Source organism: Xiphias gladius, chromosome 7, assembly GCF_016859285.1.
Source record: "Xiphias gladius isolate SHS-SW01 ecotype Sanya breed wild chromosome 7, ASM1685928v1, whole genome shotgun sequence".
NCBI lineage: Eukaryota > Metazoa > Chordata > Actinopteri > Istiophoriformes > Xiphiidae > Xiphias > Xiphias gladius.
Genome location: NC_053406.1, coordinates 12,940,961 through 12,967,480, shown reverse-complemented (window position 1 = coordinate 12,967,480; position 26,520 = coordinate 12,940,961). Strand labels below are relative to the sequence as shown.

Here is a 26,520-nt window from a genome sequence, read left to right as displayed (position 1 = left end):
TTCTGTATCAGCATATACATTTCAACTTTAAAAGTTCTTAAAGGGTATTTAACCACCGTGCTTTGAGTTATATATGCACCAATTAATTTAACAGGAGAAAAAAAATTTTATACTCTGTTCTCTTTTTTTTTTTTTTAAATTAAGAACTTTATTTAGATAATTGTCACAAATAGCAATGGTGACATGACAACTACAATAAGACACCTATTTCATTAATTCATTTCAAGAGTAAAGTACATGTAAAAAAAGTACAAAAAAATCTAAATATACAAAGGTCAAGCATTAAATTAATATTGATAATAAAATTAGGCAAAAAAAAGGAAAACAGAGAAAGAAAGACAGAAAAAAGGAAATAGAAAGACATCTACATTAAATCTCCTTAAATAACTCCTGAAGCATACTGAAAGTGTGCACACATAATATCATGAACAGTTTTGTGTTGTTTTCTATTATTGACTACGAGAACCACAAATCAACGGTTGACGTAAAACGGCAGCGCTTTGCGACATTTCACAAAAACATTTACGACAGTGTCATGGCAGCGTGCGGAGTCAGTTTTGAGAGTTCAGGCAGCATCGAAGAAAGAAAGGAGAGTAAACGACAGGCCCGAAAAGATGCGCTAGAAAAGGTATGAACTGTGAGGTGTGGTAACAACAACTCCATATGTAAATCTCGGTTTGTTTCCGAGGTGTTAGTAATGGCGTAAGTAATACCTGTTCGGCCCGAATGAAAGCTAACAGGCTAAGTAGACTAAAATGAAACGTTAACGTTAGGTACGAAGGGCGCGTCGCTGCTCAGCAGCACATTTTCGCAGAATTGTCCTTATCCGTTATATAAATTGGTATCTTTGTGTATCTTTCCATCTCTCCATGTGTATCGGAAAGCTCAGAGTACCTGTACGTCTTCACATTAGCCTAGAAATGTGTGTCTGGACAGGTGGATACTGCAGGCAGTGAGTTACAGGACAAACACTGAGCGAGGCAGATAAGAGACCTGCAGCTTTGTTTAGACAGCTTTAATGTCATGGTCGCAGGTATACACGGTGCCCAGTGTAAAGATTTGGACAGGCATCGTTGTTTTAATCACATATGCACACAGTTGGCCAATTGTGCGTTATCCTTTTGCTGTGCAGCTTTGTTTACACTGTTGCCGGATGTAGAGCAGACGATGTCTCCCGTAGATGAGCATTAAAGGTTGTAAAAACATTATCTGCCGGGCTCATCTGTGCTTTAACTGGCGAAAGCAAAGAGTGTAGCATGGTCGAATTTATTCTGTCTGAGATTGAAGAGCAATTGGCTCATAATGATTGTACTGTCACTGCCATTGCATTCAAAAGATATAAAAGCCCTTCAATGGTGAAATATTTGGAAATCATAACTCTCGTCATCAGTATCATGGCAATGCGGAGACTGTGTTGATCCTTTCATTATGAGAAAAAAATGTGTCTTTGTGGAATTTGTGTGTATGCCTTTTTCATCAATCTGAACCTCTTGATTGATGATGAATGTGACTGATGCCACAACTCATCTTGCAGCCTTTGTCATATGTTGTCATCCTGTCCATAACTGAAGAAATATTGGGAGTTGTTTTTTTTTTCCAAACTCTGCTTTGACACCTCTAGAGTTTTATTCAATAATTACTATTTTCAGTATTCTACAACATTTGCTCAACTCTCCATAAAAAAACAAAGTGTCTTAATAGCTTTTATGTCACTTATAGCACGTCATAGGATTTCACTTTACAGGAAATTTCCCAAGCCCCCCACTTCTGTTCAGTGACTTGAAGATATGTTTTAATTTTCATTAAATTGCTAAAAAAATCAAATTTCTTTGAAACTCTGATTAGATGAGTATTCTCTACGTGGCAACCTTTCTTAAATATAAAAAAATAATTTACAAATTCTGCTGTCCGGCTAAAATGTATCTTTTGTTTCTTTTAGTTAACGACCTCACTTGTTTCATGATACTTTTTTTTCTTCCCTTTCCTCTCTACCTTTATTATTGTTGTTTTCTCAACTAAGATTTATTCATGTTGTGATTGGTCTGTGGACTGTCTCAGTGGAGAAATTCTGGGATGTTGTACAGATAGAACTATGATAAGTCACCATGTCTTTAATACTTGGCATTTACTGTGTCTTTCTCATGCTGGTTTATACATAATTTGAACTTTCATTTTAAATTTATAAGTGTTGAGGTTGGTATAAATGTGCTCTAGATTTATGTTTTGTCTGAAGGGGCTCGGGGTGGCAGGAGGTTTCTTTAGATGGGTGTAAAAATGAAATAGGAATTGGGGCACATTTATTTTGTGTTTTTCTTCCCCTCTTTAGTTGTGAAGTTGCTCAATATGTACCTAAATCTCTTTCAATACAAAATACATTGAAAAAAAAAAACACCTCTCTCTCAGTCTAGCTCTACACTTAATTAGATTGGCAGTAGATAGACATGTCTGAAAGTGCAAATGCTGGCCTACCCTTACTTTGAACTGTTTTACTCATGTTTATTTTGAATTATCCATCTTATTTCCATCCTGTCGCCCAGGCCAAGCAGCAGTATGACAGAGAAGAGAAGAGGAAAGAGCTGAAGAGGCAGAGAGGGGAGGACACTTGGATGCTCCCAGAGGTCAACCAGAGGCTGCAGCAGATAGAGGAAGTAAGATGCAATGTTTCTTCACTTACAGTTGGCATATAAACAAAACCATACATGGAGTGCACTTAGCAACTAATAACAACAATGACTATGCTATACGTCAAAACAGTGGTGACTGTTACTGGTCCATAGCATGATACAGTAGATACAGCTTTTATAGTGTGAACACTGCTGTTCATGACAGTATTGTGTAATTAATTATTAAACATTTATCTATACATTCACTGCCATTATGATTAATATTGAAGCAATTGTCCAGTGAAGAAACAGGACGACCTTGATGATAACGATGGTTAATAATTATGATGTCCACACTTCTAGATGGTCTGCCCTTATGGAGACACATTAGCCAAAAAAACTGGAGACAAATGTTTATTCCTGGATATCTTGTGGATACTTCCTAGATATCTTACTAACAAACAATAACACAACTACTAAAAAAAAACAAAACATATTTCATGGAATCTGAACCCCCTACAGGAGGGCTCTGTGAGGGGCAAGAAGAAGAAAGAGAAAAAATCTAAAAAGAAAAAGAAGGAGAAGAAGAAGGCAAAGAAGGAGAAGAAGACAGCCGAAGCAGGAGATGGCTCAAGTGACAGCTCAGAAGTAGGTTATTAAGTCATTTCCCACCCCAGGATTTATTTAAATAAGGTCTCAAGTTATAACCGGAATAGTGTCCTTCATTTGTTCATTTTCCATCCGTTTGTTTTGACATGATAATCTCTCATACTGTTTTCCTTCTTCATCGTCTCTCTCTTATCTACACTTTTCCCTCTCTCTACCTGTCAGGACTCAGGGGAAGAGTGGATTGAGGCTCAGCCTCAGACACAAGCTTCCAAACCCTGGCAGGTTTCTGACGAGTCCAAGCCTTCAGAGAGCAACCTCAGCCCAGCCCAGAATGCCCAGGTAACATTTTTACCCAGTTCCAGAGATACTGGATAATAATGTGAATAATGTTTGGTGTCACTCCACAAGTTATATTTAAAACGCTTATCTTTTTTTTTTTTTAATGTTTTGTTTTATTTTGATTGAAGAGATTTTTCTGTTAATAGAACAGATAATCTGTTGACAAAAAAAATTGCCAGCTTTGCCGTAGGTGTTTTCAAAACTCCTCTCTTTTCCTCTTAATGTTAAATTCAAGACAAAAGTCTCTTTACCGCAATGGTGACGAATAAGCAATATAAATAGAGTATTAGTTTCAAGAGATAATACTAGGTATTAAGAAGTTTTCTTTTATTAATCTATACAACTTACTTTTTATTTGTTTAACCCCCCTCACTGTCTGTCTCCATCTTATAGAGAGACGAATGGATGACCTTTGACTTCCTGGCGATGAGAACCACTTCCACAGCAGAGAGGAGAGCTGAGAAAGAACGACAGAAAGAGGAGGAGAGGGCGAAGGCTCAGGCCATTGAACAGGTGTGTCTGTTTTCTCCGCTTTTTCATGTTCATTTCCCTTCTTCTTTTGTTCTCGTTGCACTGTCTGCCCCAGGGGAGGGCATAAACAGCCATGTGGTTCCTTTGATGCATATAGTGTCCTCAGTCAGCAGATTAACGTATAACTATATTTGAATTCTAATGCAAAATGACCTGTATGTCTGTTTAAGAGTGATATAAAAAGTGATCATGTTTGTGTTTGCATGGAGTGCACACTTTATGAAAACACTGTGGTAGTCAGTCGCCTCACTTTACGAACTGTGTGGTTACCACGGTAACTGAGGGTGTCCCCTCTCGGACAGAGGTATACTGCAGTGTGTGTGTGTGTGTGTGTGTGTGTGTGTGTGTGTGTGTGTGTGTGTGTGTGTGTGTGTGTGTGTGTGTGTGTGTGTGTGTGTGTGTGTGTGTGTGTGTGTGTGTGTGTGTGCATATTTACTGTTGTGTGCAGGGTGTTTTTGTCTGGATTTTTAGCATTCGTTTTCCCTGTTGGGTTATTGTAGATATACAGAAATGATTCTAGTGTGTCTGTTTGTGATTCCCTCAGGCTGGTTTACACAAATTGGAGCTAAACCCGTACTGGAAGGATGGGGGAACTGGTGTGCCCCCAGAGGAGATGTCTGGTACTACAGTAAAGAAAGGTAATCAGTTGAGATCAGTAGTCTCTATCCAGACATTTTTCCTGCTATGTAAAATATACCGTAAACATTTTTGGTCTCAACGCCTCAGAATAAAGTTTCACTCCAGATTTTTAATGTTACTTTTAACCGGCATTCAAGTACAAGTAGAAATCTATAGTAGAAGAGGCAGAGATGTGTTTCTCCACTAGAAATTTGCCTCAGTAGACCAGATTGCAGCAGCAATACTGTGCATTTTGTTACCTAACTGTTGCCTCAGTATACCCCTCTAGCAAAGGGAAAATAAAATTGAGAACGCAATGCAGTGCAGATGGGTCCTCCTGCTCCCCACAATTACACACTGCTCATACACTCCCATGTTTACTTACAACACTTTATACTCTTCCCTCTGCCTGTTCTTCTCATCCTTAATTTTCTCTCATTTCCTGTCCTTTCCCCATCCTCAGACCGTGTTTGTCTCGTTCTCTCCTCTTCTTCACTCTTGCTGGCTTCAGAAGTTTTTTTTTTTTTCTGTATTCTTACTATAAACTAAGACCAGGCAGCTTAAACAAGGTGCTTAAGTAAATGATACACTTGACCGATGCATGGATTATTATTAAATCCACTCACTGGAATTGGTGATTGAAATTTTGGATATAAAGAAAGAAGCTTAAAATGTACATCTATAATAAATATTTAAAAATCACAGTTTAGTTGTCAGTTGAAATGGAATTGTAGATGCTTAAATTTATTCTTTTAAATTTTTCTTAGCACTTTAGGGACTTCTCATTGTAAAGTTGACTTTTAAAGTTCACTCCTGCTCTTAGAAACAGAAGAAGACAATACAATCTCACCTCAGGGTCCATTTAAATATTATTTGATATGAATTATTGATTGTATAATATAGACAAAAGATTTGTGTTACTATTCTAAGTAACTTCTGTGGATACATGTACTGTATGGATATGCAGAAAGCATGCATTATGTCTGACAGTCAGAGGACAGCTTCTGTAAATTTGGGATGAGATGAAGAGTTTGTTAGTTTACTGAAAGTGTGGGACAAAGGTAATTGAGTTTTAGAGGAGGACTTGAATACAGTTATTTGTGCAGAAAAGTATACAATGATATTTGACAGGACAGAAAGCACAAAGAGCTTCTGTGTTAGAGATTTAGGGAAAGCGAGAGCTAGAGAGAAACACAGAAAGAGACAGACGGACAGAGAATAAGTGTTAAGCTGACAAGCAAATACAGGTATGTATACATGTCTCTTGTCTCTACACAGTAAGTACAGTTCCCTTTAGAGTTGGCATTGCCTCTCTGTTGTAAGATTTATTTTAACAGCAAGGCAGAATAAGCTTATGCAAACATCACACACACACACACGTGCGCGCACATACACACACACACTTTTGCTTACTCTCTCCCTCAAACTGTGTGCCAGATGGGAATGTTGTTTACTTCATCTTGTGTTATAATTATGGGGTCGCAGGAGGTACAGACTGATGTGTGTATTCATTTTTAACATTGGATACACTTTTTTTTTGTTCAGAGAACAGTCAAAAAGTCAAGACTTTTGCTCATCAGCCAGTCAGTCACACTCACTGTCTGTACCTATTCACACTCGTCTTTTTAACGTCACTGGTCACCACTGGCCTATCCCCTAGCAGCTGTAAAAGGTTACCCTTACGTATAGTATCTTGAATATTATAAAGTTTGTTTGAATCAGATACCTAGTGTTGACCTTGACCAGAGAGACATTTGGTTTTGGTCAGTACATTTGTCATGTTTTATCTCTCTGGGAAGTTGTATGAATGGTTGTTTTTGTAAGAACATTTATTTCCCATGGATTTAAGAGCTTTAATTCTCTTTTATCCCGACCTTCCTTTCCCCTCTATTCATCATCTTTTTTTTTCCCTGGGTCTGTCTTTCCTCTTTCTTATTCATCAGCATGTGAATCAGTTTTTTTTTTTTTGTGGATTGGATTTCTTTCTCAGCTTCTTACATTAGTCAACATTAATTCATGTTCTTTCTCAATTTCTTAATTAACATTTGTTGCAACATGCCTAATCTGGTTATGCAATGTAAATTTTGAGATGACGACAATAATTTTTTTTTTTTAACGAACAAGATTTCAAGTGGCTTCTTCTTTTACTGCATCCTTCAATTTCTTCATGTCCCTCTTTTGATGATCTTTTACTCATCATCTTGTTTTTAATCCATATCAAGATGGAAGTGGTCGGTGTGTGTGGTAAACTCACTGGTGAAGTGGCATCTAATCAACATTACTTGAGTTTTATATTATTTTATAACCTTTTGAGTTAAGAGCCATAAATAATGAAAATGTGGAAAACATGACTGGCTGACTGGGGGCTCAGAATTAGTTAAATGGTGCAAACAAGTTTTTGTATGTGCTTCTGTTTATCTGTTTTTCTCCCTCTGTTCCTGCAGGACCAGTAGTGAACGATGGAGGTCTGAGCTGGCTGAGGAAGAGTTACCAGAGGATGAAGGAGCAGGCAGAGAGGGAGCAGCGCAGCCTCAACGATGTGGTGGCTGAGAGATACGGAGTGAGAACTGATGGCACACTGGCAGTGGCTCAGACACTCGCATGCATGATTTAGCAGGCACAGAGGGTTATGCGAAAAAGCCACTACAGAGATGAGGATGTTGCATAATATCCAGTTTATTGTAAATGGAGATTTGGACATAGAAATATCGATTCCCAGTTACACTGACTTACATGTCAATGTTCATGCACTCAGAGGTCAAGGACGTACACGCACTGTGAATTCAAACACAGACACACACATATACAGACTCGCTCACTATGATGAGTCAAATGTGTATTGTGATACCTTGTTTCATTATAAATCTGTATCTTTGTTATCTGACATCAAACACACACACAGACAGTGCCTAGAGTCCTTTAAGTCAATTTCAGCAGTGTCAGCATATGTGCCTTCAGCCAACAGCATAGAAACTGTCACTCTCAGAACATAGTGTGTATATCAATTTGTGTGTGTGTGTGTGTGTGTGTGTGTGTGCGCGCGCGCAATTGCGCTTTCTTTTTCCTTTGTCCTAACTCAGCCTGTCACAGAGGTGCACCTCATTTGTGTTTCTTCTAGTAAAGCAGAGATATCCTTTATACTGTCATTGCACCTTATCGTTTACAATATAATCTTTGTCTATGTGCATGGGTTTTTTGGTATATGTGTAGCACTATATTATCTTGCTTTTGCGCAAATCCCAGAGACCCTCTGGTTGTGTTCAAGTAGATGCTTTCAGATGACATAATGTTCATTTCCAGTAACCAGCTGGAAATTATGAAACAAATCTACATCCAGTCTACATACCAATGCTATCAGTTAGATACAGTATATCTGTTTTTTAGCCTCGGTTTTATATACCATACTCACATTGTTGGTACTTTTTCCACTGGACCTCCAGTAAAGTGCCACTGGTGAATGGTTTGGACACTTGTTAATATCTGAGCTGCAAAACCCGAGAAAGTGTTCAAGTATTTTAATGTGTGTTGTGTTTCTCCTTTTATAGTCAATGGAAGAATTTCAGCAGAGACTTACTGAAGCTGAGACGGCTGTTTACGGACAGAGGAGAGGAGGAGGAGAAGGAGATGGCCCAGCAAGAGGCGGGTGGAGGAAAGGAGAGAATGAGTCCAGGGAGAGATGGAGGAGAAAAGAGGGAAATGGGGAAGATGGAGGTCAGTGGAGAAAAAATGAAAGAGACTCATCAGCCCGAGACAGAGAGATATACCATGCTGGGCGAGGACAGGAGAGGGAGAGGGGAGGGTATCGAGGGGGAGGGGATGACAGAGGTCGAGATGGAGACAAGTATAGAGAGAAGGATAGGGATAGAAATAGAGAGAGAGACAGAAACAGGGATAGAGACAGAGAGAGAGAACGGAATGGAAGAAGAGACAGAGAAAGAGAGAGAGGGACAAGAGACAGGGATGAAGATCGGGAAAGAAATAGAGAAGGAGATCAGCGCAGTGCTGCTGCATCATCGTCATCATCGGGTGCAAGTTGGAGTCAACATTCACTCTCCCTTGGGTCACTAAAAAGCCGCTTCCTCAAACCCTCAGAAGATGATGAGAATAGTGAAGGTGGGTTGAAGTCAAGGCCTTTTCTAATACATGTCTGAGTCAAAGAGAAGTGAACACCATTTTGATCTTACTTGAACAGGCTACATTAAGTCACAGATCCTGTTCATGTGGGTTATACCGTGTGCCCTTTCTCCTTCATTTTGGAAAAAGACAAACGACATAGATCACATTTCTGCTCAATTTCTATCACAAATCAGGAAACAAAGCTTATTTCATCTCATGTTATACATAGTCTGACACGCCAAGAGTCTTGGAAGCCTTAACATGCTTTGTAATGTCTTTGCTTTACAGTTCCAGAGCGTCCGCGTCCTCCACCTCGGCCCTCCAGAGGATTCCTTAAACCCAGCTCTGATGATGAAGACTCTGGTCCCCATGACACCAGCATTCCACCCCTGAGGAAGAGCAGCAGTCTTGCCCAAGAATCTGACTGCTTGGAAAAATCACAGCAGGAGAGAGAGAGGGATCCGGAGAAAACTGTAACTGCTGCTCAAGATGGTCCACGTGGTGACAAAGCTGCTGTGATGATATCAAGGTTTTAAGCTTTTTATTTTGTTACCCTCAAAGCAAGGCTAGCTACTGTATATGACATTTAACACTGATGTATGGACTGAATATTCAAGTCGTGTTTCTGTTGTGGCGGACATTACAATTTATTCAACGTCATAATTGTTGTAATTGGTGTTGCACCCGTCAGCAGTAGCTTTTTTTAAAACACACATATAACCAAACTCTTTAACCCCTTGGTAAATGACTTTCAAATTATAATTATAATTGAGTATTTTGGAGTTTTTTTTGTCTTTTTCAGCCCGACCAGTAATTTAGAATCGGTCTTTAATTTAGAAGGGTACAGTCACGCCACAATGTCGTCCTGAAAAATAGTTGTTTTTCCTTTTTATCTTTTGAGTTAAGTAATATATAGAAACAGACTAATGAGTGTACATTCCTATTCATATTTATACATAGCCCAATATATTTTCAAATTTTAGTACATCTCTGTTACAGAAGGTCCAAATTGTTAATAATTTTGGTTTTATTTTCAGTTACCTCTTTTGCATTTCAAGTTTGAGTCCCTGTGTGTGGACACAGAGGCCTGACATCCTTCTTATTAGCTGTTGGCTTAATGCAGCCTGTGTAGATGTTGAGTTGCAAGTTTGATTTGTAATGGGGAGGGCCCACACGCACAACATTAACTACAGGCACTAATGAAACTTTTAAGAGACAGTAGATAAAAGTATCTGTGTATGATATATCATGTTAATGTATTCATATTACAGCCTTACCAGAGATGTTCTCACAGTAATCCCTTCCATTAAACCCGGCTGTGTCTTCACATATGTGCTTGATTAGTTTCAAAGGACCAGCAAGAAGTCTTAAAGTCCTTTATCTGCTTTTGAACATTTGTCTTTGATAGTTCCAGGAAACCCCCCAGGTATCTGAGCTCTGAGCCTGTAACTTATATATTATCTGTCTTAATAGTTGTACCATTCACATAGCTTATTGATAATTTCGCTATGCTCCCCCATTCATCCTTTCTTATAATTTTATTTCTATCTCTCTCATTGTTATTCCTCTTTATGTTAATCTTGTCCATTGTTACTGTTATAATGCATTTCTTTGAGCTATATCTGCAACTACCATGAATATGCTGTCTTTTTTAAAGGGACACTAAACTGTAAAAACACTTAGTGGAACAGAAACTCTTTGAAACTGAGTCAAATGATTGCATCATAAGCCTACCTGTTTTCATGGCAGTCCAACATATAGCAGTGTTGTAGGCCAGATGTTGGAGTATCACTCCGTTTATAAAGCCTTCTTAGTTCTGTGCTTTGCCTCATTAGGCTAAGTTGTTTGGTTGAACCAGCACCCGGAACCCCTGCAGCATGAAATCAGTCTGCAGTGTGGCAGTGGAATGAAAAGAGGCTATGAGAAGTTTAATAGCCTAGAACGATGCTTTCCCGGCTGCAGTTCAGATCCTCAAAGGCAAAGCTGTAATGATCTCTGGGGGGCACAAAGACTGGAAAGAGTCATATCAGATAAACACTGAGAGAGCAAGGAAGAAATCAATAAATGGTTGAATTAAAAAAAAACTTCTCAAATAAGTTTCCTGTTCGATGATTTAGGAGTATTACTAGGGGATGGGAGAATTAAGTCAATGGATCCTGTTGTTCAGAGGGTGCGTTTTAGGGGAAATGTGGAGGAAAAATAGCTGGAGGAGTTATTAACAAGGGGACACAATGCGGCTAGGTGTTAGTGTATCACTGGTATTAAAATTAGGGTGTGAAACGTCATGAACCAACTGGAGAGATGTGTTTCATTTCAAAGGTTTTCTTTTTAAGGTTTTGAATTTGTCAAATCATAAATTGATTACATATTGTGACTGAAACAAGCAAATGTTTGGTCTTCAATAATTTCAAAATTTCCCTTTCTATCTCTTGGTTTTGTTCTGCCCTTCAAACTCCTCTTCATGTTTATCTAGGAGTGAGAGTGAAAGCGAGGAAGAAAAGGAGGAGGAGGAGGACGTTCCCCTGCTGTCTGAGGAGGAGATGAACAGACTGGCGGGCGAATTGGTGAAGGCCGAGATCAGGGGCAAAACGGTTAGTAAGTTGTCATTATTTTACTGTCAGTTTCTGTGACTTCCAATGGAAATTACTCTATCGGACTGATTATAAGACGACATCCCCGTTTTCCAACCCCTGTTTTAGGAAAAAGACTTTTAAGATGAGAAACAACTTATTAGCCTAGTCATGGAATGTAGTGAGAACGATTTTCTCTGGCAGTTAGCATTTTTCGGATTGGCTTTTGAGCTTTTCATTGGGAGACTCTACTGATTTGTTTTCTCTCATCAGGAATTTATTTCCTCCATGGCAGAAAAACTTGTTACACAAGACGTCAGATATCCTTGGGGGAACACTGGGCTAACTAAACACTTTAGGATGGACTAACTCTAAAAAACACGCTATAAACATGGATGAGGAAACTCGCAATCCTAGCAATTTGGAGGCCGCAATCAACCCATAATGCAACACCCTCTTGATGAAATGGAGTGTTAGGACCATTAGTATGTAGTTCTCGAGTAAAATATGACCACAACTTTTTCAAACATAAAATCCTGAAAAAACAGTATATTGTATTGCACCAATATGGTGTTTTCATATTTCATTTTGTGATCCCGATACTAAAGTGATCACAGATAACATTTACAGTTCATAAATTGAAAACACAATAATCAATATACTGTATTTGACGCTTTCTGAACAGGTATTTGACAATGTAAAAAAACTGTAAAATAAAATAAAAAAAAAAACCTAAGCTACAAGTGTTTATTGAACTTTTGTTCAGTGTTATATATATTGGCAATAAAATAAATGTCTTTCAATCGCTTTTATTATATTTTATTATTCCTTTTAGGGGTGGACTTACATTAAACTAGCTTCAGCATTATCAGGGAAGTTGCAGTTGATTAGCTTTTTCGAAGCGCATTTCCTTCAACTCTTTTCTTTGCATAGATTTAAGAGCACATTAGGGGATCCATTAATTTATAGCGTTCATTGATCTGTGCACTTAACTCCCCCTCTGTCTATCTTCACGTGTCAATGCTAAGAGTGCTATTGGGATCTCTTAGAGTGTCAAAGGACTGTCTGTTAAAACACACACACGCTTAGATACACGCACACACTCACATCTACAATACTAAGTGTTATCAACCTGCCAGCCAGCATCTCCCTACATGACAAAGCAATCAAACCAATATTCCCAAACCTCTTTGTGTGTGTTTGTGTGTGTTAGTGTGTGTTAAGTGCCTTTAACAGTCGTGCACTTATGCCCTGTACATAAAGGTATTGATATGTCACGGCAGTATGGCTTAAGAGGTTCTGTGTGTGTATGTGTGCTCCAGACAGATGTTTTTTTTCTGTCAGTCCTCTGTAGTTTTTCTGTTTTAAAGTGTTCAGCCTCAAGGCTTTTTTATCTGACGACTGCCAAAAAACACTTATAGGAAGAAATATTATAAACTTAATTAAGAAAAATAGTCAGCTGTCCACATACTGCAACTGTCCACATACTTTAATCTGCTTTTATAGGCTTAAATCTGCCAAGAATCTTAAGTTTTATATTTACTTTAACACTGTATAATTGAAGAAATATTGACAGACTTAGTGTATACTGACTGGCTGTTTAAATGTGCAGACTTTTAAAAAGCATTTTTGTTTGTCAAATATGTGTGTGTGTGTGTGTGTATTTGTGTGTGTTTCAGGCCTTAGTTGAGAAGTTGAGAGCACAGCTGGATGCAGCACGGAGAGCCAAAGAGAGCCATGCTGCCCAAAAGAAGCTACTTGAAACGGCTAACTCAAACCAGGTCTGTAGATACTATATGTAAGTCTTAAGCAGTCTTTGTCAAACTAATGTAACTAGTGTCCAGGAGGGGAGATAAAATATTGGAGACATTTCTCTCAGTATAACAAAATATAATTCAACATTCATTAGCACCTCAAAGTAAATCCTCCAAAATGACTACTAAGTTCAACATCCCTCTTAATCATTTTTAACAAAAACTTAATATTATAACCTTAAAGAAGGTAGGATTTGTTGTATTAGACTGCATTAGTTTTACATTAGGTTTAACAAGTTTTTTTTTTTTTTTAACTTTTTAAAACAAGCCCACACACACAGGCACACAAACACACACACTGATACACACTTGCCTGAAACACACAGCAGATTTTCACATGTATAATCACATAAATTCCCAGATACAGACACACCATCCTAAATTGGATACATGTATAAACTCTAAAAACATACACAGATTTAAACACATGCACACACAAGAATAGATAGATACACAGCTATTTCCCTGTCTCTCACACACACACACACACACACACACACACACACACACAGACACACACAGACAGAATCTTCCTGTGTCAGATTTATCTGCTGGCTGCTCTTTTTTTCTTTCCCATAGTCTAAATGCAAATGAAAACACTCAAGGCTATATCTTTTCTAAGCTACACACACACACACGCACGCACACACGAACACACACACACACACACACACACACACACACAGCAGGTTACTGCAGCATCCATCTCTCACACCATACAGCAGGCAAGAAAAGCGCTTCACACACACTCGTCTTCAGATGAAATGAAACTCTCTGCTGTTACGAGTCTTCTCACTGCATGGCTCATACATCTTGCTCTTTATATGGTAACGGCTCCTGTTCAGCATTTTAGCAGAGCCTAATGGGAACAAATGTCTTTTAGAGCTGACAACACTCTCCTACCAGAAGTTGTTCAGAGTCTGCACACGTTATGGTGTGCGTGCATGTGTGTGTGTGTGTTTGAAAAAGAGCAACAGAAGGAGAAAGAGACAGAGATTATATATACCATCCTGTCTATACCATGTCTGTTTGTTGTATAGGCAATCAACAGAGAGTAATGACTGTGCCCTGACACCTCAGCAGTGGTTCATCTCCTCTCACTAGCATTGTTAATGCCTTTTCTGGCTACACACACACACGCCGTTTATTTGGGAATGTGTGTTTGTGTGTGTGTGTGTGTGTGTGTGTGTGTGCGTGCGCGTGCATGTGTGTGTAGCCAGAAAAGGCATTAACAATGCTAGTGAGAGGAGATAAACCACTGCTGAGGTGTCAGGGCACAGCCATCACTCTCTGTTGATTGCCTACACCACATACATACATATATTTCCAAATAAACGTCGGCGTACTTCCAACATGAGCAGGTTCCAGACAGCTTTATAAACACATGGAAAGCAGGCTGTGATTATTTGTATAACCTGTATATCATCATTTGTAAGTTCGGCCAGATTCATCCCCAGGAAGGCTGTCTTGTCCAAATTTAAAAAAACTAGGGTCAAATCCTCCATAAGGTTTCAGAAAAAATGTCATCATTCTTAGGTTTTAGTCCACTTACCAGCTGAGAGGTACTTCAGCCCTCTTAAAAATGGAGTGCCGTTGATTTGCACTCATTCGAGATCCTTCCAATCTGTCTTGTTATGGAAGACTTTTGGCTTATCTTCACCATTCAGTGTTGTGACTCTTACTCCCCTTCTAGCTCATATTTACTGTTTTTGCTGCATGTGGAGCGTTGAAAGGCCTAACAGTGCTGACTAGAGCAAAGGAAATATTCTTTTCTATCATATTTTTTCTAACAGACCATCTTACTGTCTGTTTCATTTTCTTTTGACTGTCTCCTATCGTCTCTGCGACTCCCACCTTGTTCTTGTTTCTTGTCCGCCTCTACTTGTCAAGTCTAAGGCCAGTCTTTTATAGGCAATCTAATCAGACACTGGCTGTGGTTACATAAGACTATTTTTCCTGAATGTAATCCTTCTCCAAACAGATTATTTAAGTGAGTGCTACATAAAATGATGAGATAAAGTGTCCTATTTACATTTGCAACTCGGATTTCATACTCCTCGTAACAAGCAAACTTTTTCATCTTTGGACTTGCATTGAGTACTAAACTGCAACCGAAGCAGCAGTTTTATCACAATGTTGTACTGTTGGAGCTTTTGAACAGAAGCCAAGTCTTCTGTTTTTTTTTTTACCCCAAACCTAGTAAAGGTCATTTATTTTAAAGGTTCCCTAAGAAAAACGCACCAATCTGTCATTTATGAATACTATCTACAACTTTTCACAGGGGAACAACTTTAATTGAATCCAACTAGGTGATCATACACAGGACGTATAAATATATTTAGAAAATTGAGTAGTTGGAATTAATGTTTTTATCGAGACATCTCATCCTGTGAACAGATGACAGATTAAACCCCAGCCTTTTTCAAAACTAATGACATTTCTTTGGAATGAGCCAGGTTAATTGAGGTGTTTTATGTGAGGTATTTTTATTCTGTTGCAGCCCTAATTATTAGTGGAATAAAAGTTAAAAGCAGCTACTTCCTCTGTCCTGACAGACTGTTATCTCTTCCTGCGCCCTGACACACACCTGGGAGCAGGCGGAATCCAGAATAATGCCAAATGCTTATTGTTAAATTCACACTCAGCGATGCAGTCTATCCAGCGACTGACTAGTTTAATTGTTAGTTATGTTCTAGGACTAATTAAAACACTCTGCTTTGTGTGTTTTAGACTTTGTAAGTTAATTGCAATTGAAATGTTTGTTTTGAATGAACCTGTTGCCTAAGGGCCCTCCATGACTGAATTAAAAAGTCTGTGCTTAGGAGTATAGTCATCCAAGCTATTACAAGCCAGGTCACAAATGCTGCATTTCTGACCTCATATTTGTTGTAGACATAGGACTATTTCAGGTATTAATTTTGTGATTTTTGTCTTGAGGTTTGATGCTTCAGAGACTAAACTGAATGTTTCAACCTTCTGGGATTGAATTTAGTCAGGCAAAAACAGACAAAAAATGATAATGACTTAGCTCTGTTGTGGTTTTCCAGATCCCAGGTCGTTCCGCTGACAACCAGGAGGTCCTGCTGTTTAGAACTGATCAATCAGGTCGGGCCTGGCCAGTCAAGGGACCCTCTGGACCTCAGGAGCCCCACGGAGGACGACGGAAAAAGAAACCGGTAAAGAGAGAGGGATAGAGTTGGTATGGAAGTAGGGGGAAACATTACAGGGCAGCCAGTAGGGAACTTTTCTACAGAGGAATAAAATATTAAAATCTACTGCTATGCACTTGGAAAAAATAAATCTTGAACTGCATCAGAATGCCACCACTTAGGACAAAGACAGAGAGGATCCTTCACACTACTGCAACTAAAAGATAGAAGTATTGAGAAAGGGAGGATTTGTGTGGGAGGTTTGAGTCCTGCTATTTGTTCCATGTCGTTTGGTATTCATCACAGTGTGTAATGAGAGAAGGGACTCCACCTGACACTGAGTTGAAACGTAAATAAAGCTCTCTCTGTTTGTGGTTGTTATAAATGTATTGAATGGCCTAGTCTCCTTTACTGGTTGTCTCGCCCTCTGTTTCCCTCATGATCAGTCTCTCTCTGTCTCTGATCTGTCCATTTCTATCTGTCAGAGTTCATCTTTCCAGAATGTCAGTCTGTTTTCCCCCTCATATACACATCTTCTTCTCCCTCTCTTTTCTCTTCACTGTCCCTTGTCTCACACTTTCTCATCCCCACTTTTCAATGAAGTAATTTTGGATGCAATTTGATTAGATTATAAGATTGTGTCTTTTTTTTTTTTTTAACATGCAACACCCCATTTCCAGTGAATTTTCCTGTTCACCGGCTTGTATTTCCTTGCCTCTTTTTTTCACAGTCCTCTCTGTTTACTTCTCTCTTCAGATTGAGACCCATGTTGACGGAGAGCGTGTGCGCTATTTCCAGGATGATGACAATGTTGGTCTGCAGGAGATGGTGAGGAGAGAGAAGATGAGCTCTGCACAGGATCAGAATGCCCTCTACTCTCGCATGGCTGCCAAGGTAAGAAAACGATACTTTTACCAGTTGGCAGTACTGGTTGGCAGTAAAAAGGGTGACAACTTAAGATAATGATAATTATTACCAGAATGAACAATGTGTCCAATGATAAAGTTCTTGACCATAGACCAAGAGAAATAAAAACCTGTCATTTCTTAGATCAGTTACTCCCCAGCCTGGCAACACAAGGGGGGAAGTTTTTTTTTAACAATCTGACGACCTAAGAGCTAGTGTTATGACAACATTACAACTTAAAAGTGTAGGGGTTTTAAAGGAGTTTTACTAGTGCAATTACTAATAAAACATAATAAAAGCAGCAACATTGCATTGATTTGCAAAATGGAAGAGGTGTGATTATTTAAAATATTTTTTTCAAAATAGACCTTTTTGTCATTTGAGGGGTTGCTCTATAGCACACTGGAGAACCATTGCTCTGGTCCTGGTGGGTTTCCATGTTCTCATAGTGTATAGTATTTTGTATTTTAACTGATTTGTAAATGGTGACAACTGACCCATAACTTTTTTTTTTTTTTTGGTATGCCTCCACGCCGGCGACAGCTGTGGCTGGAGGCATTAAGATTTTCGGGTTGTCTGTCCGTCCATCTCATTCCTCTGAATGCGATATCTTAAGAACACCTTGGGGAAATTTCTTCAAATTTGGCACGAATGTTCACCAGGAGTCAAGGATGAATTGAATTTGGTGCTCAGAGGTCAAAGGTCAAGGTCACTGTTACCTCACAAAATACTTTTTGGGCCATAACTCAATAATTCATACACACTTATGACAAAATACACTTAATACCTTTTACTGAATTCCTTCAAAGTCTTCAATACATATATTATGAGTCTGGACAGGCATGGATGTAAACAGCAACTTGAGTGCTTGGCAGAGGCATTCAACCGCGATGTGGTAATTCTAGTGTTTCTTTTAAAGATTATTTTTCACTTGGTGATTAGGCTGCTGTTTTATCCTTTCTCCTCTGTCAATGATCCACTTACGTCTCTGTTATACTTACTCCGGCCAGTCATATTGGACCTCAAAGTTAGTGTGTACTCAGTATTGTGGCAGCTTCCTCAATTTATGAAGCCAAAAGAAAAGAAATGTATGTGTTGTGGACACAGCAGTTTCACTAGTTTGAAAATAATGACTCAGTGTAGGACAGAACTGTTTGTACCTGTGGTTGGCAAACTGAAGTAAGGCAGATGAAGTTGGCTTGCACTCTGGCTTTTGTCAAGTTGTTGCAGTTGCTCATACCTAATATGGATGGTGTCAAGGCCACAATTTATCTTTGAAAAGTCATTGTCAGTCACTTGGTTTTTGATGGATGGATTTTTTTAGTCATTGCTAATTTTTATTATGAACTGTGAATTCATACGTTTTTTTTTCCATGATGTATTACTTTAGGTAGTCGAAAATCCAGAAAAGGGAAGTAAATATTGGGCTTGTAAGTGTAGGCTCTTTGTTTTAACACAGAATGTAACGGATTAAGTAATGCTATTGCACTGCAAAGGATACCAGTTTATTCAGAAGAATTGGTTGAGTGACTGTAATCTATCTATAACATACTGTACATTTTGGATTCAACCTGTAATTTTAGTCCCACTGCCGTATTCAGCACTCTAGTATAAGCATGCAAATTTTAAACATTTCTATAATTTATTTCCAAAATAAAATAAAAAAGAAAAAGTTACAATACACTTTCAAAGTTTAAGGTCACTAAACTTTGTGCAGAATTTTATTTTTTATTTATTTATTTTTTTCATTGTTCTTCTATACAAATCTGTATACAGATATGCAAAGATTATTTGTCAATGAGAGCATTTTGAGGATTGTAGACGATGGACTGAAGACTTATTGGTTCTTTTTTAAGAATAAGAAAAATAGGACTGAGTCGTTTCAGAAGTTGTATCCCCTTGATGAAACACACAGGTCCACATATACACATCCATCCACATTTGAGTGTTTTTTCCCCGGCAGATCAGTTATTAATAATAATAATTAAGTTTATTTAAAAGATACTTATAAAATACATAAAACACTAAAAATTTGAAAGGGCAAATAATAAGAAACAAGTGAAAAGTAAAAATTTAAAAAAAAGTTTAAAATTTTGCAAAGGAGGCAGGAGGAAGCAGCACCAGGTAATGATTACAGTTGCTTCATGCAGTTTGGGCAGCTAAAAACCCTCAAGACAAAACAAAAATGGGCAATATTACCACATAAATGTCTTTGATAATTACTACGAGTACTTGGGGGTGGGTTCTGATGGCTGGAAAATGAAAATTTATTGATAGTACGCTTCTCATTTTTAGTCAACACGCATCACCAGCAGCAGATTAGATCAGCTGTAACTGAACACTTGCTAAAAACAATGTGGTGCCTGACGCACAGCAAAGGAAGAAATAATATTTCCTCACCAATACTCAGTGATATGAGCAAAGGTAGATGAAGGTAGTAATAGAAATATGGCTTGGCAAATGAACTATGTACAGTTGGGTCCAAAAATCTGAGACCTCTTTCCCATTCTGGGAGAGTGGCCTTGGTTGTATATGGATGTGTGTTCATGTGAGGGATCACCTAGATTAATTCTGTCATACTTACTCGTAGGAAGTGGGAAGGGATAAACGATTAGAGGTTGTTCTGTCAGGTAGGAAGGCATTTGGCTCTGTGCCATTATCCATTTCTCTCCACTACTAGTCTTACATCTCGTCCGTCTCTGCGATTCTCCCCTCCACCGCGTGCTTGAAATAGACGTACAGCAGCCGATGGGTACTGGCAGGTTCTGGTGTGTGCGTCAGTCTGTCAGCAGTTTTACAGACTGCACTTTTCCATGAGCTGAGACACATTCCATCATTCCCCCTTCCTTCTTCTCTTTTCCACTTGTTTGCTTCTTTTTTCTCTGTAGGTAGGAATATGGCAACAAGTACTGTGAAATTCCTACTGATAGACGTGTGTGTGTGTGTGTGTGTGTGTGTGTGTGTGTGTGTGTGTGTGTGTGTGTGTGTGTGTGTGTGTGTGTGTGTGTGTGTGTGTGTTCCATTAATAAACAAATAAAAGGTTGGTTGAGTTGCCATGACGATTAAAAAAGACAAATGCCTTAGTTCAGTCTTTGTTTGTGCTTTCTCCGACTTTCTCTTCCTTCATTCGCTCAGTTTCCCTCCTTCCCTCACTCATATATTTATTACACTTGCATGTGTATAAAAATACACACACACATTCTGCACCCACAAAGAGTGACACTAAAAATACATCTACAGTTACCATGGCAGGGCTTCTATAAATACCAATTCTAATCACAGCTATAGATTTATGATCTGCATTTTGTCTCACCAGCTCCCTCCTAACTCTGCATTACAGTACACTCCTCTCTTTAGCCCTTCCTCCCTATCTCTTCCGCTCCATCTACAATCTCTATAATCCTTTTGTATGTGTATGTCCATTTTGTTCTCAGTTTTATTAATCTTCCTTCTCTAACCCTTCTTCCATCTTCCTCTCCATCTTCCATCTGTTGTTTATCGTGTAAAGAAATACAATAGTTAACATTAATTGAGAAGTCATTTGACAAGGAATGTGATTACAATTTTGAAAACTATTATTTTTACAAAAATACGAGTGATTACAGCTTCAAAAATGAAAGGAGGTGCCTGATTGGTAAGTTTGGGTTTTTGTAATGCAAGCAGTAGTGTTTGGTGTAGAGCACCAAAATGATTGAGCAGATGGTCATGATCTTCACTGAACAGATTCATATTCCTCAAAGGACGACACTACATGAGCCTTTGTGGACAACCTATCTCTTAAATTATTAGCCAGATTGCTGTTAAAGTTGCCAAGCATCTTCATACTCTCTAGGCGATATTCATTTTTGTATTTTAATGACAACAGTTGAGATCCTGGTATCTTGTGAATTTATCTTTAGTTTAGACATTTTTCAGATTACATGATTCATCAATTAATCTGAAAAAATATGAACAAATTCATGTTTTTTTAATTACACATTTTTTGCTCAACTCAGTATCTTGTTGAGGCCATGTTAACCAGATGGATGCTGGGTCCAAGGGTTTAAATGTTAGTTCACTTTTCTGTTGGTAGAAATCATTCACTTATTATTCATCAGTAATCAATAGGGACATATTATATTACATACAATGGCTGTGTTCATTTTCGCTTCTTCCTCTCTATCCCCTTTTCCCTGTCATTCGTCCTTCTTTAACCTGCTCTCTTTCTCTTTCAATCAGTTTTTTTAATGGTCCAGCATCCTTGCTCATTCCCTTTCAGTCACCACCTTAACATCCCAAACTATTTCCTTTCTGCCACACTTCCTTTTGACATTGCATCGAGATTTGTTGTTTGCTGTCTGCCTCTTCTCTTCCATTGCTCCTTTGCTTCTTCTATTCGTCTTTTATTGTTAATGATGTCGCATTTGTATGTTCATCTTTACTTCTCCTCTCCTACTACTTTGCTATTGTGCCTTTCTCAATTTCTTACAACCCTCTCCTCTCTGGTTTCTTCCTTCATCTCTCGTGACAACTATAGCTAGATTGGTTGTAATGGTGTTTCCACTGTGCACTATGGGGAAATGTAAGGCTGCAGTTACAATTTGACATTGATATGTCCAGACAAAGCAAACACTGAAGAAAAGAGAACTATTGACTGGTTGTTTGTTTGATCTGAGATTAAAGAAATTAAGAGCATATCGGACAAATACACCATTACCCATAACACAATTGTTACAAGTTTACAAGTTTGTGTACTTCTGCTAGTTTGTCACTCTCAGTTTTTATTCTGGTGGACAAAAACACTGACATTTATCAATAATGAATGTGTATCCAGAAACAGAAAGGTGCAGCTCTGTGTGCCTCTAATAGCCTCTGATTGTAGAGACACAAGATAGAACACTCTTGACTTTTCTTTACCATCTGTCTATCTCAGTGTTTCCCCTCAGAGTAAAAAAACCTGTCATTATCAGTAATATTGACATTTAGTAAAGGATTACACCATGTTTTCAGAGAGTACAGCATATTTATGGACGTTTCATCCATAGGTCAGAGGCAGAGTCTGTTAAGTTAGCAGAATAGCAGTGTCTGTAGATGTAATGTGGTGCATTTTTAAATTAATACATTAATAGTTTACCAGACATACGTTAATTCCTTCCACTCTCCTGCTACATACTGATTTCACAATCTCTAATTTAAATTGCATCGGGAATGTGTCCATTTATCATTAACTGAAAACCCACGTAAAGAAAAATTCATATGCAATGAACCTGAAAGCTGACAGCACGGACTTCCATGTATTACTACCATATTATGCCTAATTAGCCTACATGCAAGTGTGTGAGAGTATGTGTGATGGCATGTGTGTAAGAAAATAAAACTATCTGCTCTTGGACAAATGCAGCATGTGCTGCTGCACACTTATGTGCAGTCCTTTGCACACACTCACTCACACAAAATACACACATACACATACACATACGCACACACACGCTCACACACACACACACACACACACACACACACACACACACACACACACACACACACACACACACACACACACACACACACACACACATACACACATACACCCTCCCACACTGTCACTAACCTAATCCAATTTTCACTCTCACTCACACACACTCTCCTACACAGCGAGTCATGCACACACACTTCAGCCATGCCTCTCGCTCTCTCACATACACCCTGTTGCCCAGTCGCCATGGTGACAAGACTCAGATGTAGAAACAGTCGAGTCGATACTCGGTGTCCTGCCTCACACTGTTAACACAGAGACCAACTTATATACAGGGCAGTTCAGGAACATCACACATACACACACGGACACACACACACACACACACACACACACACACACACACACACACACACACACACACACAAAATCTAAATAATATTGCGTCATTACCTACATCAGTTAGTGAAGCTACTAGCCACTTTCCAAAGACAGTTGATGTCTCTACAGTATTTTTTTAAGGATGACCAACACTTTGTTTTTTCTTTTTCAGAATTGCCAGTGTAGAATTGTTTTTTGTTTTAAGCCTGAAATGAAAAGTGAAAGCTACATTTAATCTCCTTATCATTCAACATATCCATAATTGACTTAAATAATCCACGAAAAGAATTTACTTTAGCAAAGAGTGTGATTATCTATACTTTAGTATGATCTCTCATCATTTTTGTTGGACAGAGAAAATACACCAGATTTGGCCAATAATTATCCCACTCCTGTTAAACACTGCTCACCATCTCTCTCTTCCTCCCTTCTTCCCCTACATCGCCGTCTCTTCTCCCCCTTCTCCTGTCCATCTTGTCTGTCGTGCCCGTCATCTCCATCACCACCCCTTGTACTCCACTCGACTCTCAAGATGATGGGGAAGACAGACGGCGACAACTACACGCTGGATGACATGTTTGTGTCGAGTGCAGCTCAGCGGGAGGGGGAGGGGAGGGAGGAGGAGAGGATGAGGAACAGAGCCATCGGGGAGAGTAGGAGGCTGGCCGCCTCTATGGAGAAATGCCATCACTGCTTCAGCAGCCAAGGGCTCCAGAAGCACCTCATAGTGGCAATAGGGAGCAAGGTAAGGGATCACGAATGTGGGCTGTTTCGAGATGGGATGAGGAAATTTGTGCTGAAATCATTAGTCACTTAACTGATCCATTGTGCCCCAAAGGTATTGCCTTTCAGCGTCTTGTTTTGTCAGACCAGCAGTCCACATCCCAAATACATTCAGCTTACAATCATAAAAGAATAAGGACACCAGAAAATATTTACATTTTTGAAGCTGAATCAGACAACTTTGACATTTTTTCTTAAAAAGATGTTTCAAAACCATCAATTGATTATTAAAATGGTTGCTAATTAATTTTCTGTCAGTCGATAAATAGACTGATGAATTGATTTATCGTTGCAGGTAAAAAATTGAAAAACTTTAGATTTTGGACTGTTAGTCAGAAAAACAAGCTATGAAAAGTTGAATTGATGCATTTCTAATTTTTGGCTGTAATATGTATGTTTTTGCAACCTTGTGTCCAGGTGTACCTCAGCCTGCCTGCGGGAGTGTCGATGACAGAGGGCCACTGTCTCATCTGTCCGCTCCAGCATCACTGCTCTGCCACCGGATTGGACGAGGATGTCTGGTCAGAAATGCAGGTTAGCCAATCAGTGCTCCAAGTCCCGTCACTCCAGGCTAAAGCGACAACTTCTATGACTGTTGTTTTACAGACGTGTTACATAAAAATCAGGACCACATGTTGCTTTCATTTTCAGTGTTTACCTTAAACAAGAATGATTAAAATGAAATTGAGTTCCCTTCCATGCTGCTTTGCTGTCCTCAGCTGTTCCGGCGTACTCTGGTACATATGTTTGAGTCCCAGGAGCTGGATTGTGTGTTCATGGAAACACACATGAACCCACACAGAAGACAACACATGGTCCTAGAGTGTATCCCACTGCCCCGAGAGCTGGGCGATATGGCACCCATATACTTTAAGGTCTGTGTGTGTATAGTCTCATCGTTCTGATTCAGCACATTTTGTCAAGTCATACACTGGAAAGGAGTATTGTAGGGCCAGGATTGAGTTTAATGCATAAAAATCAAATAATTACCATGTCAAGTGTAGGACTACAACTGTTTTCTGTGTGTTTCCAGAAAGCTATCATGGAGTGTGATGAAGAATGGGCCATGAACAAGAAGATTGTTGACCTCTCTTCGAAGAACATCCGCCAAGCTGTATGCTTCCTTTTTCTTTGTCTATCTTTTCTGTCATTCTGTCTCTTAACTCCATTGTGTCTTTTCTATAATTTTTCTTTGCTTTTCCTTACTTTTTGTCTCCTTACTTGCCCTCTGTCTTGCCTTTACTTTCTTCAATCTTTCCTCACTCTCCTTTCTGTTCCTGTCTTCTCTCGTCCTTGTTGATTGTTTTTGATTTTTTTGTTTATTGCCCTCCTAGGTTCCTCGAGGTCTGCCCTACTTTGCTGTAGACTTTGGACTTCAAGGAGGGTTTGCTCATGTAATTGAAAATGAACACAAGTTCCCCCATTACTTTGGCAAGGTCAGTTTTGTGTATAAGGCTGTTGCGCCTGATGCATCATTATGTTGTTTTTTTCTTTTTCTTTCTTTTTAGCTAGTAGAGGTCACTGTCATTTGGTTCCATGAATCTCATAAAACTTACCCGTGCATGTGTGACAGTGGGTCGCAGCTACAACGCGACTCTGAGCCCGATTTCCACATCACTCTAAATAATTTGTCCCACTGTAGTAGCACCAGAACAGTCACAGTTGTGCAACCTACAGTAGCTATACTTCAAAATATTTTCCTGCGAGTCGTTGCTTCACATGAGCATTTTATTCTTTATCTAATAATGTTTTTTTCTGCTGAACAAATTAATTCCAGCTAATTTTACAGCAATATTGCAAAATGATGAATCCCTCTTTCCCTCACAGGAAGTGGTAGGCGGCATGATGGACTTGGAGCCACGACGTTGGAGGAAGCAGATCAGAGAGAATTTTGATGATCAGAGGAAAAAAGTCTTGCAGTTTGCACAGTGGTGGAAACCGTATGACTGTACCAAGACTGATGGCTAGCTGGACACACTGACGGAAAGTTGTACATGTTTTTTTCAGAAGGGAAGACAACACACTCACATTCTCACATTTGGTGAATGTGGTGCAGACACAAATTCAGAATGTCATGTAAAATTTAGAAGCTGTTATTGTGAGAACATTTTTACTTAAAAAATAGAAAATAAATAATTTGATTCATGTATTAGTTGTTATTTTTCATGTTACATAATCAGGCCAGAAGTGGTTCCCTATGACCATGTTTTTACATTGAAAAGGCCTCAAGACCAAAATCGTATTCCCCCGTCATGTATTAATGCTACATATTAAAATAAAAAATTGAACACAGTAATTTGTGTGTGCAGTTTTGAAGGTATTTCAGTATTTTCATAGTTTCCATCAAGACTTTTGCATATTTTTTCAGAAATCTGCTGTGGATGACAATGTAAATTACTGCCTTGTATAAACCCAGATAAACAGGACCTTGTAGCAATTAATATAATCAGTGATTTACATATCAAACACAAATATCAGTCTAACAGACATGGCATGCTGATTTAAAAAAAAAAAAAATTATAAGGCAAAAGTAACAAATGTATTCCAAACATAAATGGAACACATCACCGTTGATTGAGTGTGGATAACCTGTCAATTACAATTTCAGTGCTGCAGTGCATTTGTTTACATTTTTACCAACTGAGT

At 38.8% G+C, this 26,520-nt stretch overlaps 1 protein-coding gene across 1 annotated transcript; it reads left to right on the top strand.

Moving 5' to 3' along the window:
* The first annotated feature begins 504 nt into the window (after positions 1-504).
* On the top strand, positions 505-26,170 carry cwf19l2 (CWF19 like cell cycle control factor 2). The gene is made up of 19 exons (XM_040131720.1): positions 505-628; positions 2,538-2,648; positions 3,126-3,251; positions 3,435-3,551; positions 3,945-4,064; positions 4,627-4,720; positions 7,145-7,260; positions 8,246-8,813; positions 9,105-9,345; positions 11,290-11,407; positions 13,066-13,167; positions 16,248-16,376; positions 17,106-17,243; positions 23,624-23,836; positions 24,292-24,408; positions 24,594-24,749; positions 24,908-24,988; positions 25,209-25,310; positions 25,702-26,170. The coding sequence occupies exons 1-19, from the start codon at positions 536-538 to the stop codon at positions 25,840-25,842; spliced, it is 2,883 nt and encodes a 960-aa protein (XP_039987654.1). The 5' UTR covers positions 505-535; the 3' UTR covers positions 25,843-26,170.
* Positions 26,171-26,520: the final 350 nt, after the last annotated feature.